General features: G+C 40.0%; 1 protein-coding gene across 2 annotated transcripts in view; it reads left to right on the top strand.

The window, feature by feature from the left end:
* MBOAT2 (membrane bound glycerophospholipid O-acyltransferase 2) overlaps positions 1-18,660 on the top strand; it is a 63,248-nt gene extending 44,588 nt beyond the window's left edge. For both annotated transcript variants that reach the window (XM_083730457.1, XM_083730458.1), the window contains exons 8-13: positions 7,295-7,487; positions 9,576-9,679; positions 11,372-11,436; positions 11,786-11,918; positions 13,720-13,871; positions 14,831-18,660. In XM_083730457.1, the coding sequence (XP_083586583.1) occupies positions 7,295-7,487; positions 9,576-9,679; positions 11,372-11,436; positions 11,786-11,918; positions 13,720-13,871; positions 14,831-15,089 (906 nt within the window). In that variant the 3' untranslated portion in view covers positions 15,090-18,660. The remainder of the gene's footprint in view (positions 1-7,294; positions 7,488-9,575; positions 9,680-11,371; positions 11,437-11,785; positions 11,919-13,719; positions 13,872-14,830) is intronic.
* The last annotated feature ends 2,037 nt before the right edge of the window (positions 18,661-20,697 follow it).

Here is a 20,697-nt window from a genome sequence, read left to right as displayed (position 1 = left end):
TGCATTTTTACTGTATAAACTTGCTAGAAAACTCCCAAGTGTTGGTCAAGCGCAGGGTCTATAATTGAGCCTTTATAAAGAACTCTTACCTTCAAAATCTCGGCCGATCACACAGTACAGGTAAGTTATCTTTAGCTGTATTGCTCACATGCTTGACATTTTTAGTTACTTACGCTGCACTAGCTTTCTGACATTACTTTTAAGGGAACCTGTGTTTGCTCTTGATATTTTACACTTCCCAACTGGCGTTAAAAGAGAAATCTGGCTGCATTTTATAACGCCAGTGAGTATTGTGTGCTTCTTAGGAAATAACGTGGATCGTACAACTCTTTGCCCCCTGCTGCGTTTGCTGTATCAGGTTGCTAGTTCAACTTGCTTACTTACATAAAAGAGTTGCACTTCAGTTTGCCATCTTGCTGAAATGCTTATCTAAGTGGGGGATTTTGGCTGAATTTTCATACTGATTTTTTTCTTTTATTTTTAAGAATAACAATGCATCATTAGATTAAGTTTAGCTTTCTTGGGTAATGAGGATCAGCAAATGGGAAGCTCTATATGAAAGAACTCTCTTTCCCCTAATCTAATAAGCTTCCTTTCTCGTTTGAGTTTTATTTCTGTAGCATAAAATTAACGACAGTCCCTTCTCCTTCTGCTAACTTCGTTAGGCGCATGATATGAGCTTAATGTAAGTTTCTACTGTGCTAATTGCATGTTAACTGAATATAGTCAAAATTCTCAAGTGATTTACCTCATATCTCCCTCCTATTGTGCCTTTTTACAAGCTATCATTTGTTGGTGCTCAAACTGGTGTCAACTGTCTGAAATTAATGTCTATCTTCGTAAGTTTCTTTTTCTTATAGCTATTAGCTACCCTTAAACTCCCATGTTCTTGTGGAACACATCCCCTTTGCTTATGGCTTCTTAGTAATATTTTTAGCTATTTAACCCCTTGTTAATTGCCTCAGTGTGTGTGTAACTCCTTGTGCAGCAGTCCCAAATGCCACAAGCTTTGCTGAACTAATTATATTTTGTGAAGCTGCCAAGCAAGCATCAAAATGAGCTCCACTCCAAACAGGTGTCTTAAAATAAAGTTTTAACCACCTAGGACCCGCTTTAACATCCACTGAGATTAGTTGCTGTCTTTCCTAGTAGGACATTGAATCTTAGGCATCAGATACAGAGTTAACACATAAAGTAATAATTTCTAAAATGCTTTCCAGAGCTTAGAATGTTTCATAATTTTGTGGGTGCCCACTTATGTGGAGTTCGTGTAGCAAAGTGGAGAGTGGTATGGTATAATATAATTGGATTTTTAAAATTTTATTTCATGTATAGCCCATGGATATATTTCATGAATACATACTCTGTGGAAGGCAGTATACATGTTTTCCATCTAGAAACCGACCAGATCCAAACCTGATTAGCTTTGGCAGGGTTGCTGTATCCTGTCCCTTCAGGCCATGGTTGTGAGTTATGAGTCAGGAAATCACAGCTTTAAATCTCAGTCATGAATTAATGGAGTGCCCTTTGGTGAGCCATTGGCTGCATTTTGACATCACGCTAAGCTGTGGATTAGCTAGATGTGAACATGTCTAGCCCCTCCTAGTTTTGTGTGCTTCTGCTTTTAGTTAATCACAATCAGTTATGCTATCCAAACTTGACAAATGCTAGTTAATCAAACAAGTCAACTTCAGACCCTGTTTTCTGAAACAGGTTTGTTTAAGCTATCCATTGTTAAGAGCAGTTCCGCAGCAATCTGTGGCTAAACCAAAATGGTAGCCAAAGCTTCTGAACTCCACCCAGCCTCATGGGAAGATGCTGGACGAATCTGTATCTCTATTATCTATATCTATTTAGAAAATTAAGAACATCTAAAACAGTCACATACCCTCACAACTAATGATTTCAAGGTTCCTGGAAACAGTATTTTTCAGTTGTCATATAACTGGGTAAATAAGAGGGTTTTTAAAAATTTCTTCTGGGCATTAATGAGAAAGAATGATGGTGCCTTACCAAGGAAGGCATTCCACAAGCAGGGAACTTGCCAGTGAGAAGGCCCTGTCATTAATCATTGCTAATTGAGCAATCGTGGATCATTGCTAACTGCCCATCATCAGCCCTGAGATGATTGCTATCATATCTTTCTTTTGAGCATTTATAGGACACCCTATGACAAGTTTTAAACAAATTAAACAGTCAGTGAAACAGTAACACAATGGAAAATAGAAGCAATAAAGCAAGTATTGCTTTCAGGGTCATTATACTCTTACTGAAATGACATTGTGTGAAGAACTTGAGTATTCATCATCAGCATCATCAGCTTTGTAATGGAGGCTGGAATGATGACTTGCCCAACGGGCCCCTGATAAGCCGAGCAAGCAGCCAAAACGAAACCAATATCTAATCCCAGCACTCTATGCTTCTTCACCGACACAATTAAGTATTGTGACTTAACAAAAAAAGAGAGACCAGCATCTTATAGATAAAAACAGTAAACGAAGGAAGGTCAGTTGCTCATGTTCAAACGTGATGAATATGTAACTGGAATGGATCTTTGACAATCACAAAAACTTAACACACAAAATGGCCCAGTGCAAACTCATGTAACATACAATAAGGCAGAAAACAAACAGTCTTATACATTTGCAATAATTACCCATTTGCAGGACATTGCAGAATCATCAGACATTCTTGTAATGAATATAATTGATGGATAGCCAGGAAAGAGCTGTTTTGATTAGTTGTTCCTAGTGAGCAGGGCCAGCCCGCTCATGAGGCAAGGGGAGGCGAGTCCTCAGGCGGCAGGATCCACAGGGGCTGCAGATCCCGATGTTGATTTTTATTTCTCCCTTGTTCCTGATGTAGATCTTCACTCACCCCTTCTTGCATGGCGGGGAGAGGGGGACACTATTTCGGGGTCTGCCTCAGGTGCTAAAATGTTTTGGGCTGGTCCTGATACTGAGTATATAGTGCCCCCCCTACCCGTAACATAGTTTTTATTCCTTTTCCTCTTTAAACTGTTTAACATGGTTGCGTTGAGATACATCTTTGTTTACATTAGGGCATATGGCATGCAACAATTAAATAAATCTAAAACAACAATGAACAATCAGATAAACGTTTCTAGGATATAGTAATTTTAATGGGATTGTTTTATTGTGTATTTAGTTATGGATGTTTACATATATTAATGTCGGTGCACCTAGTTTTATTCTTTCTAAACTTTCATAGAAGCTTATTTCGGTATATATATAAAAAAATAATATTAAGTCTGTTTTAGAAAGTTTCTGCTCTAAAAGGTACTGAATGAACCACCCATGTATTTTGAAAACATTGATAATTCATATTTCATTTGCAAAGGAGTGTCACTTTGCTCACCCAATGAAATCTCTTTTAGAACATTTTTAATTGCCTGTAGAAAACTCAAACAAACAGATGAGTTAAAAACATCTCTTAAAATCACTTTTGAATATCACTAATGCAAATTTTGAAACGTGCAAAAAAAATTTCTCATTTTAAGGCTTGACTTTAAGATAAAAAATATATATGTGAAAAATGATAAATATGTCAGAGAGTTGGCCCTCACTCTAAAATGGGTTAAATGAACAAAAAGCCGTATTGAATAAAAACCTACCCCAAATTTTGGAGGATTTCATATGAGCTCAAAATTGTGTAACACATGAATTAAGGAACAAGTGCTGTTAAAGAACGAGGACAAATCTAAGTAATAATTTAGCTCTCTGAGGCATCATACCTAAGTTTACTTTCATCAGCAAGGGTATGATTCCAGTTCTAGGAATTTTTCTATATGTAGTTTAAAAATCTGTTGATAGATTTGGCAGTTATGTTCTAGTTTTGATAAATAGTAATAGCTCAGATTGTTACGATTAGTTAAGACTGGCTATTCTGAGGAAACAGCATTAAGGATTTCTGTACGTACCAAAATATATTGACTTATTTGAGGTCTCCTTTTGGCTAAACATCTTTCAGATCGTAAGATCTAAAGTATAATATCTCTCTCTCTTTCTCTCTCTCTCTCTCTCTCTCTCTCTCTCTCTCTCTCTCCTCCCCCCACATGTGTGTGTAAATTCTGTTTCAAATAGATATAAAATTCTGATAGTTTAGACTCTTGTATTTCACATGACCTTAAAGTGTCAGATATGAAAATTAAAAGTCACAATGGATTGACATTTTGGAGGGAGCACAAGTCTTGTGACCTGAGTGACTGAATTTTCTTTTGGATGGTTTCCTGGCCAAGTTATTTCTTGTCACTGTTGTTTACTTCTTAGATCCATTACAGCAATGTAATATTTTGCTGTAGGCCCTTCCTTGCTTTCCCTGAAGTAGGAAGTTAGCGGTATTTATTTACAGGCTGCATAGATTTTGGGATCGGGATAACACAGATTGAAAACAATTTGGAAAAACTTCATTTATCATGACTGGGGAAAAACAGCTTCTGTATCCATTGTCTTCATCCCTAAAATACTGTCTTATTCATAACACTATCCTTGAAAATAGAAAGCTCTAAACTCATTGAAATACAGAAAAGAACCATGAGATTCATAAGCTCCAAATAAACCTAGTAGAGCATCTAATGAAAATCTATATCACAGGATAAACAATGGAACACTGGGAGTACCCAATAAAATAAGATACAATCAAGTTTCAGATAGATTCTGGAGTGGTTTGAAGATAATGATAATACACTATGAAAGATTGAACAGGAATTTCATTAGAAACAACTATGGGAACTACTTTGGTTTAAACAAAAGAATATACATGAAAGCCACTTGATAAATTAACTGTGGATTGCTGAAAACTCCTTAACCTTCCAGAATTAAAACTTTATACCTGATCAGAGAAAAGAACCTTGAGAAACAGATGTTTGGTAACTCCATAAATAACAAAATTCATGTAATTTGAAAGCTGCAATCCTATACAGTGGTACCTCGGGTTAAGTACTTAATTCGTCCTGGATGTCCGTACTTAACCTGAAACTGTTCTTAACCTGAAGCACCACGTTAGCTAATGGGGCCTCCTGCTGCTGCGCCGCCGCCGGAGCACGATTTTTGTTCTCATCGTGAAGCAAAGTTCTTAACCTTAAGCACTATTTCTGGGTTAGCAGAGTCTATAACCTGAAGCGTATGTAACCTGAAGCGTATGTAACCCGAGGTACCACTGTACTCACTTATCTGAGAGCAGGGCTGGCCTACTTGTGAGGCAAGGTGGGGCGATCACTTCAAGCAGCAGGATCCTCTTGGTCAGCAAATCCCAATGTCCATCTTTCTCTACCCCCCCCTTTGTTACTGAGGTAGATCTACCCTCGCCCCTTCTTCTCTGGTGGAGAGGGGGACGCTGTTTTGAGGCCCCCCTCTGTTGCCACATGTCTTCAGCCAGTTGCCTGAGAGTCAGTCCAATTGAACTCAGCAGGGCTTACATCTCAGTGCACATAATGTACAGTTTCAGTGCACATAAACTAACAGGAAGTCATTGCAAGTACATACCCCTCTTTTACCAGCGCAACTCTGCATTTTTATACATAGCACTAATGCTTTAGCAGCTCTACTTCTTTTAAAATGACTCCTGCACTTCAGTAGCATGCCTCTACAAACCTGTTCACAGCAGGTTTTATTCTTAGAACGGTGTAATTTTCACTTTTCAAGTCTTGGTAGGAGATCAGATTAGATGGCATTGAATAGCAAGTTTTGGTTACCCCTTTCTCTCTTTTTACTAATATACTAATCTTCTTAGATTACATGCCGCTCAACTGTTTAGTATACAATTGTTATTGCATGCTGAATTTTCCTCTTAACGCCCCCCCCCCTTTGGCTTCATTGTGTGAGACGGTATTAGTCTCATAAACTTGGATCCCCTTCAGATATTTATTTACCTATTTACCATGTATTAACAGAAAAACCCAGACACATTTGTATATGCCTTGGTAGGGAGAGAACTTTTCAAAAATATTGGCACTATATTTTAAGAGACCTTGACACTTGAAAACCAGCTTGCGAGAAAGAACTGAATCTGTTTCATGGGGATGGTATGTACATGTGGGCAATCTAGTCCAATTTTGTCCAGTTTGTACCCTGAGGCATCATCCTTCTTGGACAAGCCAGCATCTGCCTAACACATGAATGCTCCCTCTGCCAACTCTGTCCTACCATGATGAAAGAGCAGAAACAAATATAGAAAACCTGCTTCTTTAGTTGTAGCGATACAACTGTTCTGATTTGCTTGTTTCTGGATATTTATATCCTGCTCTTCTTCTGTGCGGACGCGGGTGGTGCTGTGGTCTAAACCACTGAGCCTAGGGCTTGCCAATCGGAAGGTCGGCAGTTCGAATCCCCGCAACGGGGCGAGCTCCCGTTGTTCAGTCCCAGCTCCTGCCAACCTAGCAGCTCAAAAACATGTCAAAGTGCAAGTAGATAAATAGGTACCGCTCCGGCGGGAAGGTAAACACCGTTTCCGTGTGCTGCTGGTTTCGCCAGAAGCGGCTTAGTTATGCTGGCCACATGACCCGGAAAAACTGTCTGCGGACAAGCGTCGGCTCCCAGGCCAGTAAAGTGAGATGAGCGCCGAAACCCCAGAGTCATTTGCGACTGGACTTAACAGTCAGGGGTCCTTTTCCTTTACCTTTACCTTTACTTCTTCTGTGCAGAAGGTAACTAGAGCAGCTTGCAAAATGGAAACAGCAAACAATAACAACACATGCAATAACAGAGTAAAATATCAGAAATATGGGGAAGGGATGTAGCTCAGTGGTCAAGTGGATGCTTTTATGAGCAGGAGATCCCAGGTTTGGTCCTGGGCACGAACACACCATTTGAATGGCAACTGGAGGGGCATCCCCCTCAAATATTTTATTGGGGCAGGCAAAGGAACCTCGCCCCCCAGGAGTTGGCTCCTATAGTCTGGAGCATTTAGATGAAAAGCAACCTTACTATGTATATGGTTCAGTCCACAGCTGGTTGATAGCATCTCTAACGAGGAAGTGCTAGCTACCTGCTGGAAGCGTTCTCCCAATGGGTGTTAGAACCCCCCCCCCTTTTAACTCCATTTCATAGTTTAAAGGGATCCCAGTTTCTACTAGGAAATAAGTCAGGCCATGTTTAGACTCTAATGTTTGTTTTTATTCTTTTCGGCAAGCAAAGACAACACTGTAAGAGTTTTGTCGACCCTTCCCCCTGCCAAAAAGAAAAAGATAAGGCACCTTCTATACTGTAAGATGGCATCGCTTGTAAGTTTCGTTTTTGAAAGATGCTCACAAAGTTTTACATCTTGCATGTTTCAGACAGCTGTGGCGCAGAAACTCATAGTGTGCGGACTATCCTTGTTGTTTCATATGACTGTTAGCAAAACTTTGCCTGTAGAGTACAACATCGATGAACATTTCCAAGCAACAGCTTCGCTACCTACAAGGGTTATCTACTTGTACCTGTCTCTTATGGCTGCCAGACCTAAATACTACTTTGCATGGACGTTGGGTAAGTAGACTTTAAAAAAAAAAAGAATGTTCTTGTGCCAAGCTGTGTCATGTTGCATAGTTTGCAGAATATGTTTGAGACACTGCCCTCCTGTGGATGGTGAAAGAACTATGGATTCTTTTGCAAGGCAGTAGGAGGACCTTATTTAAGTGCTTAGATTGAAATAAATCTGAAACAGGTTTAGAAAAGTAGTAAAAAAAAAGGCATTCATATATAAAACTGGGCTTTCATAAGAAGCAATAAATGAAATGATTTGCTAGCCATTAGCAATTTATTTCAACTGGATTGCAGCTTTAAAATGTTGCATGTCAGCTATAAAGTTGGGGGGGGGTGATGTATGAAACATTATTTTAAAGAGAGAGAGGAGTGTGATTGCTTTGATTCTCTTCATTTATTGTAACTTATATTATGAGGCTGTCTTTTGAGAACCAATGATTCTGTTCATTTGTGCTGAAATAGAGACAGCGGTTTCCTCTTCTGCTCCAGAAGTTAAATTATTTAACCCATTCGTTTTAGGATTGCTTTTGCCAAGTGCAGTTCATTGTGAATGATCCCTAGGCTTTGTATGTGTATGTGTGCACCTGCGCCTGCATTTAAGCTTTAAATGCAAGCGTCACAGACGGTGCTTTTTGCATTTCATTACCGCTTACCCCCACTGTTCGCAGTAGCTTCCCTTCTACATCCACGTGGGTGTAATCCTGCCAGCTAAAAAAAGCCACTTTATGCATCTGATGAAGTGTACTCTGCTCTCTAGTCCATAAAAGTTTGGGCCATAATAAATGTGTTAAGTCTTTAAGGCGCTATGAGACTCTGTATTGTGTTTTACTTCACCCAAGCATTTTTCATCATTAGAATAATTTACTTATTTTGGTACCTGCATTTCACAATAAATGGTCATTATCTTTATACAGCTCTTTTAAAAACAGGTGTGTGCATCTCTCAGTGTGTGTTGAAAGCAGTAATTAAAAGCAGTTGATTTCAAAACAGCAACACCCCCCCCCCCAGATTAGCTGTACAGTGGTACCTCGGGTTAAGTACTTAATTCGTTCCAGAGGTCTGTTCTTAACTTGAAACTGTTCTTAACCTGAAGCACCACTTTAGCTAATGGGGCCTCCTTCTGCTGCCGTGCTGCCGGAGCACGATTTCTGTTCTCATCCTGAAGCAAAGTTCTTAACCTGAAGCACTATTTCTAGGTTAGCAGAGTCTGTAACCTGAAGCGTATGTAACCTGAAGCGTATGTAACCCGAGGTACCACTGTACCTTCATATCAGCCAGCAAGGCAAGTTTTATGTTAACTTTGCATTTAGTCATTTAGAATATAGCAATAAATTATCTATAATTCTGACGGAAAAGTTTTATTTATGCCAATGAGGGAGGAAAAGAGAGACTTACTTGCTTTTGATAGTGATGCATATTACGACAAGAGAGCCAGTAGGGTTCAGAAGCATCACAAAGTTTTATAGCTGTGATTGATGGCAAATAGTATTGTTATGGGAACTGTTGTCACTACAGTTGTAGAAAGTATACTACATTTGTGGTGGCAGAAGATGTCAAGTGACACATTTTTGTTTCCTTTAGGTGTTTGTATTGAGGAATAGTACATTTTTGTTTGGCTATTAAGCAAAAATAAATAAGTAAGGTTTTCTCTCATTTCCATTGCATCTGAAGCATATGATTAAGATTTTAGTGTGACTACAAAAGCACAATACACTTATAACATTAAATTATCACCAAAGCCCACATTATACCAAGAAGTCCATACTTTATTAGTTAGGTGTGTGCATGAAATGAGAGCAGTAATGCAGTCTTCTCAGACTGGCAGAGAATTTTTTTTTATTACCTTTTCCCTTCTCATTTGACTGAAACTTCTTTTATTGCAACTTTGAAAAGTGTTTTAGATGTCTTGCATCATCTATCTGGTCAAACCAGCCTTGTCGGGGACTTGGCTTTTCATTGAAAATTGTGACCGGTGTTACGAAAGCTTCTAAGTAGACATTTCAAACTTAAAACGCGAAAGAAGCCGAAATGTAAATCTCATTTTATATGATTTTTAAGCTTCTTGCAAATTATTCCCTTCTTTCTTTGCAGCAGATGCAATTAATAATGCAGCTGGGTTTGGATTTAGAGGATATGATAAAAATGGACTCTCGCACTGGGATTCAATTTCAAATCTAAGAATTCTTCATATAGAGGTTGGTATATGGATCTTCTGAAAATGTTAATGGAAAATGTTGAAAGTTGGATTTGTATCGGGCCTTTTCTGGTATAACTTTAGTAATGAGATACATATAACGTGAGACGGGAATGGAAGAATTCCAGTTGCCACTGGTGCATTAAAATCAATTATGGAGACTAGCATTCAGGTTGCTTAAATGAGCAGCTTTGTCACATTCTTCCTGTTGGGTTACTAGCCATCTTGCTCCTGCTGTCTCCTTCTTATGTTCCATTTCCTCTACTGGAAATGAGGACTTGCATTCTCCCTTTATGAAAAGAGAAGAAGCTGAATCGCCTCCTTTCTTCCCATGTGAAGAAAAGGTGCATTGCTTATGTAGAGGAAGTCTTCCCATTCTACGTAGTAGATGGTGCCGGTTCATTGCTTTGAATGTAGCACATCAAAGAGAAGGAAACAAGTGATGGAACTTCTGCCACTTTTTAGGTGCCTGTGTATAGTGAAAAGTTCAGCCCTGGCCAACATTTCCAAGTTTTCAATTTAGAATCCTCATTACTGCACTTTCAGAATTCTGTTTCTTGAACTGAATTTTGTTGTAGAGGGTCAGGGCTGAAAGAAGAGATTTTTTATTTTATTTTGGGGGCCAGCTGTACACGTTTGTCTCCTCAAATGGCAGGTCCCCAAGCCACTTTCTTGAGTTAAGCTCTTGGAGGATAACAGTTGCTGCAGTATTCGGCAGTTTCTAACCTCAGGCAAGAGTGACATAAGGAATATCCACTGCTGATCATGCCTAAATTGTGTTTGTGTGTGTGTGTGACGGGCAGCACTCTTTTAAACTTTTGTTTGCCCAGTGGCACTATAAGAGAGGCATAGCCTAAATATACCTAGACAAACATTGAGACAAACCCTTCCACATCCCGCGGCACTTGCTATAGGGGTGTCTGTGTTTGTTGGGGAAGGGGCACACTTGGCAATCCATCCCCACTGTGAGTCATGAAATGCTCCTGGTATAATGAGCGCACCTTCAACAGTGTAGCCTCTTCATCTCTGTTTCCACATGGTGGAGCCAGTCAGTGTAGCATGTGACATGTCTAGGTGATTGTCAGCTACAACATTTTGAAAAGCAGCCAAGATGGCTCAAAGTAGATTATACTTTTGTTGCCACCCCTGAGAGAAACCTTTTTCATTTGCCCATCAATACATATCTTGCGAATTCCTGCAGGTTTTTTTTCCTTTCCCCCCCTTTTTCTAAGCCGCTTATCCGCTAAGCCGCTAATAGCGCTAATCCGCTAAGCCGTCAATGGACTTGCTTCGCAAGACGAAAAAACCGCTAGACGAAGAGACTCGCAGAACGGATTCTTTTCGTCTTGCGAGGCACCACTGTAAATAGGTACTGCTGCGGCAGGAAGGTGAATGGTGTTTCCATGCACTCTGGTTTCCGTCACAGTGTCCTATTGCACCAGAAGTGGTTTAGTCATGCTGGCCACATGACCTGGAAAGCTGTCTGTGGACAAACACTGGCTCACTCAGCCTGAAAGCGAGATGAGTGCCGCAACCCCATAATCGCCTGTGGCTGGACTTAACTGTCCAGCGGTTCTTTACCTTTTTACTTTACCTTATTTCATAATAATATGATCTCTTTTAAACCCTAAGTAATGACATAATGATTACCTCTGCTTTACAGAAATACAATAACGGTGTGTTAATTTTACAGTTCTCAACAAGTTTCAAGATGTTTCTTGATAACTGGAATATCCAGACAGCTCTTTGGCTGAAAAGGTACTATCTGTTATCTATTTTTCTTTTCTTACAAGCCTGTCGTAAAAAGAGTCATGTTATGCCATTCCTAAGATGTCAAAAGCACCAGACACATTGTTTACTGGCCTTGGCGAATGCAGGAGAAAATGGGTGGCCTTTGACTAAAACCTTGTCTCCTAAGATAAGTGGTCATTTTATCAGATGATTTGTGTGTTCATTGGGGGCTGGGACTCAGTGAACAGAGTCCCTTCTAAGTTTGAAACTGCCAATGATAAATACATTAAGTTATTTCTGCTAGGCTTTTTTTTCTTTTTTGCTGAGCTTCACTTCCTCCTGTTCTTAATAAATGTATTTTTCCTTGGATTTTTAGAGTATGTTATGAACGGGCCTCCTTCAGTCCAACAATACAAACCTTTATCTTGTCAGCCATTTGGCATGGGGTATATCCAGGATATTATTTAACATTCTTAACAGGAGTACTAATGACAATGGCAGCACGAACTGTAAGTACCGCTGCCTCTCTGCTCTTGCCAAAGAATTGTGCGAATTCAATGCGGCTCTTAACGTTTACATTCAAAACCTTAAATTTGTAGGAGGGAGGAAAATATCTGCTTTTTTAAAAAAAGGCATTTTGTAGTCCACTTCCATATTTTTGACTGAATTAACCAACCAAAGCACCAGTGTCTGAGTAATATAAGTGAATAATTGTGTGGTGCTTCTTCAAACTTGAAGTGGCAGAACATGGGAATTATTACTCTGTTTCCATCATTGTAGAGGTAAAGCATCAATGAATGACTAATTCAGGATGACCTTGAGCCTCTTTGGTGGTTGCCAAATGGTTGCCTCACCTTGTTTAATGATAGAACAGTTGCTGGGAGTAATGTTTGGAACAATTTATTTGACAAAGATCAGCTAGAATGTATGTCTTTATCAGCAATTGCACATGACATTGATGCATTTAATGCATTCAACATCTTGTCAACCCCTCTGATGGGAAATGGTAGTAATCAGGATTGGAACCCTGGCAGACAGGAAGGGGACATTTAACCCTTTCTCCCCACAAACTGTGATCCCAAGCTACTGCTTCTCCACGAAGGGAACACATTTAAAATAACACCCAGTGTAACTCCAAGTGGGCAGTCTTGTCAGGATTGGTTTTGGGGATATAATTAGTCCTGAAAGGACTAGGGAATAGGAGCTTTGGGAAACTGGCAATAAAACTACCAGAGGGTTGGCAAGTCATAAGCAATCACAGTGGGTCACTTAATAAGAACAGCTCTTCCGTAAATTAAAAACATCCAGAGTCAAAGCCAGAGATGCTCGTGTAAAGCTGGAAGCATAGTGCAGGAAGATGGGAAACTGAGGAGGTGGCAGGTGAATAAACTTGAATGTCTGTTCCCAGCAAGAGACAGTAACAAGCAGACAAATGCACTGTTTTTGCCTATTCCAGAAAGAGGCCAAGAACTGATCAGGAAATTTATTACAGCCAGCTAGGGGTGGGGCGGTGGCGCTCACCTGACGTCTGGCCACCCATGTTACTTACTGCATACTGGGATAGAGGGGAGGAGGGGTGAGGTCAGTGCTGTGAAACATGTCTGCAGCAGTGCTGGATTGGCTCCACTGGTGCATTTGCATGGCCCCGCCCTCTGCTTTCGCCCTCTCCATCTTGGCATGCGGCAGCGATGCTGGTTGACTGGAGCACTGCCGTCCCACCTGCTATTGGCGCTAGAGCAGAAAACCTAGAAGATTCTCGAATTGAGGGTCACTTCACAGCCATTCATCACATCCTATGTGATTCAATCTTAATAAAAATTGAAGGATTTTACTAGAACGCAAACAATAATATTAGAAAACGGGAAGACGATAAAGTCAATGTAATGTCATTTTAATACAGATACAAACCTAGAAGTTCATGTCCCTTTTTTTGGATTACAACCCATTTTTTTGGATTACAACCCATATTTTTTTTTGGAGGCCCCATTGGCGAAAGCGCGCCTTGGGTTACAACCTGTTTTGGTTTACAACCAGACCTCCAGAATGGATTATGGTTGTAAACCAAGGTACCACTGTATATATATTTTAATTTAAAAAAAAATACCACCTAGCACACACTAGGGGCCACACTACAGCTTTCAATGTTATGAAAACACTTATTGGATCAATAGGTAATCAAGATCAACACTGGTGGCTTTCTGTATTTTGGCTGCATCTAGATGTAGCTTCTTGTAACTTCTGATGACTACCTATTCTGTGATAATGATCCTGGTTCTCCTACTAATTATTTCCTCTCTTCTTTTGGTTTAGATTAGAAAGAACATTAGGCACTACTTTATTGACTCCCCAGCCATTAAGTTATGTTATGATATCATGACATGGATGATGACTCAAGTAGCAATAAGTTACACGGTGGTCCCATTTGTACTTCTCTCCGTAAAACCATCGTACCTGTTTTACAGGTGAGTTGACACTTTGTGTTTTTAAGAAAAGATTTAAACGGCAAGTGGAATTATTCAGGGGTTCTCTCCCCCTGCCCCCGAAAGCTGAACAAGTAGTAATCTAGTCTTCAACTCCATTTGCAGAGAATTTCATGTGAAATTTGATGCTTGGTGGAGGGATTGGGCAGATGGGCGAGGGAAGGTTATGGAGTTAAAGTAGAAAATCTGAACCCAGGTGTGTTGAACAAGAAGCACCCAGTGGCCACCATCCACTTCTTTTTGACAAGTTTCTCAAGAAGGTGATGGTCATCCAGGTACCATCACATGCTTGGAAGAAGCCTATTATCTGGACCCATTCCAGTCGGATTTCAGGCCTGGGTATAGCACTCAAACTGCCTTGGCCGCCCTGTTCTAGTGAGCTTTGTTGGAAGAGGGACAAGGGAACTGAAGTCTTGTTTGTTGCCCTCCAGCTCTCAGAAGCTTTCAATACTGTTGACCATGGTACTCTACTGCAGTGGCTCTGGGGGGCTGGGAGATGGGGGACACTGTGTCCACACTGATTTCGCTGCTGCCTCAGAGGCTGATTTCAGAGATTAGCAATGGAGGGGCCTTAGGAGCTAACTTACAGGGTTCCCCAAGCTTTTTGACACCTATATAGGACAGAACATTGGGGAAGTGTAACGAATCCAGAGAAGATAGAACCTCCATGTGGGAGGTTCTCCATGAGTGTGGGAGGTTCTCAAGTCCAGGAAGTTGGGGGGCTGCCAGTTCCGGGAGGGGGTTGCATTCCCCTAGAAGGAACAGATGCTTAGCTTGGAATAATCCTTGATCCTTCTATGCTGCTTGAGGTCTTGGTGCTTAGTATAGCAGGCCTTCTGACAAGTAGGTCAGTGTTTATAGCTTTGTCACAAAACACTCCCGAGTTCAATTTGACTTAATATGGTTTCCTCCCCTATTTTTCATTATTTTTATTTGCTTAGTTCCTGTTACTTCTGCCTCCACATAGCCTGCATTTTAGTACTGTTGATATCTCCATTGAAAAGAACTCAAAAAGGAAATAAAGAGCAAGAAAGCATCCAGCCCTCTTGGTCCAAAAAGCAGGGTCAACCAGGAGGAGGAGGAGGAGGAAGAGAGAATGAAGAAGAAAAAGGCATCATGGGACATAACAGTTACTCCACGGCAAATAGTTTCAATCAGAAAAGAGAAATCACCTGCAGAAATACAACACTGAAGCAATGATTAGGAGATGCTATGATGGATATATTTTATATTTCGAAACCCGTTTATAGCACCTTTTAAAAGGGGTTGTTGTATTTGTCTGGAAAAGATGGGTTAGTAAGGAAAGAATGCTATATATCCCTAGGGAATATTGAATACACTAGTAAGAATGGAAACCAAGCAAATTAACCTCTCCCGTGCCATGTTCCTGTGGATCACGCCTTATGTGAAAATATTACCATTATTTCAATGGGCACTCAGGACTTGCAGCATATGTCCATTGGGTCATAGGTGTGCCCCTTTGCTGAATGTATGTTGCGCATCTCAAGGCACTTACGGGGATGGTGGGTCATTGTGTCAATTCAGAGTAACAGAAGGAAAATATATTTAACAAGCAAATGCCTTGCCTTAAACCCTCTGTCTACTGAAATAATGTTTCTAAGTGGTATTTTCATAATATGTGGGAAGCATAGTTCAAATATGGGGGGTTTTTTTGGGGGGGAAACAGAGAAATGGAAGTAGGAAGTCAATTATAGCGTCTGATAATAAGGAATTGCAATAAGCATCTCAGTATTTGGAGGGTTTTCTTAGTATATCAAATTCATGCAGTTCAGGACTGCAAACAATTGCCAATGCAGAAGTGGTTCATTTGATCAACACTCATTATAAGAACTCTTGGCAAATTTCTTTTTTAAAATCAAAATTCACCCTTTTCAGGGTGAAATGCTCTAGTTTTATGGGTTCTTTTCTTTTTTGCTCTATCAGTATATATGAGTTTTGCAACTAGATACAAAATGGCAGCCATAATAAGACACTCACAGAGTTTCTGTTAAAGCCACGACTTTCCAGTAAAACTCATCCTTTTTTGTCATGTAAAAATAAGAGTGACCGTAAGATAAAGTCACTTGGAAATTTTTTGTCAGAGATGTAAAAAAATAATTAAAAAAATAGTGTGAGAAAGTGCTTATGATATAAGTATAGCCAGATTATATTATGGTTATAATTCAGTTTATATTAAACAAAGAGTGAAATTGTTAAATAGGTATTGTCTAGCTCATCTTTGACATTATATATCCTGTAACACTGGAGAACCTGTGATTTAGGAAATCTCTAAACCAGGATTTCATTCATGGAGGGTCATACTGTACTTTTTGATAAAATATTCCCAACTGTTCTGTTCTCTAACAATTTTATTTTGAAACTATATCAAAGGAGTTGATAAATATTAATCACTTTCTGGTGAACATTAACAACTGCTAAAGAATTGAAGTACTAAAGGGCTATAATTTTTATTTTTCTTCTTTGCATACCATTTTCTTCGTCTTTAGTAAACGGGAACCATTTTCACATTTAAAATGTAAAGGAAGTGCCACAGCAAAAGTAATGAAAATCAGGACTGAATTGTTTCTAAAACAATTTTATTTCCAATAATATTGTATCTCAGTAATAGGAACCTGTGGCCCTTCAGATCTTGTCGGACTACAACTCCCATCAGCCATTTGCTATGCTGGCTGGGACAGATGATATATGCGGTCCTCTAGACATTGTTGGACTCCCAAGTTCCTCATCCCTCCCCTAATACAGTATATAGCAGCTGACTGAATATTTTAAGTGAGCAGAGAAAGGTAAAATTAGCACTTTGCTGTTAGGGATGTAGAAAACAAATTTTCCACATGTAGAAATCTCAAAGCATCGTAATCCGCACAGATTCATGTTAGAATCAAGAGTAAGAAATAGGATATATTTCTTGTTTAGAGTGTTCCACTTCTTTTCGTGGTCCGCCTCCTTGATATCCCAGGATAGTTAGAGACAGTTGCATTCTGTCTAAGAAAACTGCAAACTAACGCATGTTGTTGATCTCATTGTTAGAACGGAAACGCAGAATGGAATATGTATTTGAAGATCAGGGCTTTCACATTGACTTGTGTCATGGAAATGAATATTAGCGTTAGAATAAATAAACTTGTAATATCTTTGGAAATTGTGCTAACACACAGCATTATTCCATTATTATTATACTAAAGAAATGCATAGGGAGAAGTTGCAAGGGAAGAGTTCCATATATTGCTGATGGGAGTTCAACACAAGAGAGGTGGCTTTTTGTGTTTCTGAGTGTGTTCACATACCACAGGATCTCTGTCAGGGGAGGTAGGGTAATCTAGTAACAGGAAGCTGGAAATGGTTCACCCATCCCCAACATTGTCCATGGAATCATAGAATTGTCGAGTTGAAGGGGACTCCAAAGGTCATCTAGTCCAACCCACTGCAATGCAGGGCTCTCAAGTGGATCATACATGACGTGTGACCATCCAACCTCTGCTTAAAAACCTCCAGGGAAGGAGAGTCCACCACCACTGGTGGGAGTCTGTTCCACTGTCAAACAACTCTTGCTGTCAGAAAATTATTCCTGATGTTTAGTCGGAATCTCCTTTCTTTTAACTTGAAGCCATTGGTTCAGGTCCTAGCCTCCAGAGTAGGAGAAATCAGGCTTGCTCCATCTTCTATGTGACATCTCTTTAAATATTTGATATCTCCCCTCAATCTCTTCTTATCCAGGCTCAACATATGCCCAACTCCCTCAACCGTTCTTCATAAGACTTGGTTTCCAGACCCGTGATCATCTTGGTTACCCTCCTATGCACAAATTCCAGTTTGTCATTATCCTTCTTAAATTGTGGCACCCAGAACTGGACACAGGTGTGGTCTGACCAAGGCAGAATTGAGTGGTACTATTACTTCCCTTGATCTGGACACTGTATTTCTGCTGGTACCACCTAGAATAGCATTAGCCTTTTTTTGCCGCTGCACCACACTGTTGACTCAAGTGGAATACTTTATTTTTTCCCCAACAAATGGTAGCTCTTTACTTAAATGGGGAAAAATAAAGGGATGTATTCTTAACAGCAGTAGGAGTTGACCCCCACCTCACCCTGGCTAACCTCAGAGTTTGAGTTGGGGGCAAGCGTATTCACCAGATGTGTCCAAAATGGCAGCCCATTCTTCCTTCCCAGTATTCACTGGGAACCTGCTTAGTCCATCTTGCTTGGTCCATTCTGACTCCTGTTTCTATACATTAAGCTAAAGGTGAGTCTAGTTTAAAGGTTGGGGGTTAACCTAACTTTCCCACAAACACATATACATTGAGATGCCAGTGTGGTGTAGTGGTTAGGGTGTTTGACTAGGACCTGAGATAAAAGGGTTTAAATTCCCACTTAGCCATGAAGTTCATTCAGCGATCTTGGGCCAGTCACCCTCTCTTAGACTAACCTAACCTACCTCAGAGGGTTGTTGTGATGATGATAATATGGAGAGGGGGAGAGCCATGTATGCCACTTTGAGCTCCTTGGGTGGGATTTTATAAAAAGCAGCATAAATAAAGTAGGTGGCCTGACCCCGCCCATAGCAATAGCAGTGGCCTCAGTTGGAACTAGAATAGTGAACGGGCACAAGATCAAAGGTTCTTTTATCCATATCTTACTTACCTGTCCATCACTGAAACAAAGCGAGGCTACGCCTGCTTTTCCAAACCAACTCTGACTCCAAGGACCTGAGAAGGAAGTGTGGAATGTATTCCACCCACACCAAGCCAAAAGTTGCACTGAGGATAGACGGAAGTGGAAAGGATTAATTCCTTAAAATCCAGTTGTCTTCTCCACTGCCTATTAACATAATACTGTGATGCTATTTGGATTATTGCATGAATATTATGGTTGCATAATATCTACATTGATTGACACTTGCAAATAATATATTTTTGACATCATACATTTGCAAACATGAATATAAAGTTCTGCAGTGGGACTCCAACATGCATTGAGTTGCACAGTGAATACACAACTGATTCTCTGCTTCGTTATATCTAGTCCTATACTAGATTGAAAATTGAGCTCAAGATAAGCAATTAATTGTATGACTCTCTAGTTCTTCCAACTGTAAACAAAATACATGCTTAGCTGCGCATGAATTAGGCTTCATTATAGCCACAGTTGGTTCAAACTAACAGTGCAAACTAACCGATACATATCTACTCAAAAGTAAGTCGGTTGAGTTTAATGGATTATTCCCACGTAGGCAGTAAAGGATTATAGCATTATTCTCAATTAAAGTTAATCAGGACTTGTGGCTTACTTTGTTGCATTCGTTTTAGTGAGAAACACTCTTTACTCCCACTGGATTGGAACCAGGAATTAGAAAAAACAACAACACCATTTGTCTAATTCTAAGTGAGTTGATTTCAGCCAGAGGAAATCACTGCAAAATCTTAGTATTCCAAATCAACCTTTAACTTCTAATTGCCACTCCATAAATTAAGTTAGGATTCATCTGAACCTAATTTATACATGTCTCCATTGGCTAAACATAACTTACTATTATCGCCTGCTGCCTTTTTATATAAAGTGCATTTACAAATTTGCATTCTGAAATCAATTCTGACTGCTTGCAATTTAACATGAACCTGACTTGTCCTAACAGCTACCTGTGACTCTTAAACATTTCCATATATTCTTAAAGGAATATACTGACACAACGGGCTCCATATTCAGCAGAGTTTTAGCTTTAAAAGTAGGGTATCTTAAAAGCCTTGGCATCCAATTGAAATTTGACACTTGTAAGTTGTTTAAGGGGTAACTGTCACTTTTGCAAAGGATATTTTGCTTTTGATGATGCATTTTGTAGTACATTGTTTTGAGAAACTTAGCATTTGAACGTTGCTGTTTAAAGAAATGATTTGTTAAAAGACCAGAATCCAATCACCCAATCAGTTCCTTTAATAATAAAATGGTTAGGCTAGGATCCAAAGAGCCACATGCTCTCTCTTCCTACTGTTGGGCCTTGTACCCTCGCCAAAAACACAATCTTAAAAGTTGGGGACACCTGAAAAAGCATAGGAACCTAGTAGGCTGCCTTGTATCAATACTATTTGACCATCAATCTTAGTATCATCTACTGTGACTAATAGCAACTTGCAGGGGGTTGGGTAGAGATCCTCCACATGTCCTTTGCAATGGTTCCTCATTCAGTTTGGCACAAAGAGCCGAAGTGCCATGGGGGAAATCTGAACACCACCCCCTACAGGACACGCAGATCAGTGCTTTTCTGCATGGGGTGCCTGGACCTGGCCTCATCTTTTAAGGTGCCACCAAACACTTTGTTTTTGCTAACGTGGCTACTTTCCTGGAGTCCTGTCCTAATTACTCATGCATAAGTGCCATTGAAGTCTGTAGGGCTACCCACGCATAGCAGGTGCCGGGACCGCCTATGTTGTATGGCTGAAGCTCTCATCTCTTGGATATTGTCAGGCTGTGTGACATTGAAGTGGACTTTGGCTTTTGTGAGCCGGAGCTAACAATATTGGGATGGTAGTAGACTGTTGCCCCACCTTGGCAAGAGCAGTAGCTGCATAGTACCATCCTTAGTTAGATGACTGGTCTCAAAGGTTTCTAAGCCGTTGTCTTAAAAGTTGAGCCATTTCCCATGCTATTAATTGGTTCTGGTAGGTTTTTGCTCTCGTTCCTGCTAAGATTATAGAAAACTATGTGTGGTCGTAAGGCTCACACTTTGAAGCCTGGCATTAAGCAAACACATGCACTTCAAATTTAATATTTGCAGTTTCTTCCTCTATTGTTTT

Source organism: Podarcis gaigeae (assembly GCF_964106915.1).
Source record: "Podarcis gaigeae genome assembly, chromosome: 3".
NCBI classification, from domain to species: Eukaryota; Metazoa; Chordata; class Lepidosauria; order Squamata; family Lacertidae; genus Podarcis; species Podarcis gaigeae.
Note: the sequence above shows the minus strand (reverse complement) of the source record. Positions and strands in the feature narration are given on the sequence as shown.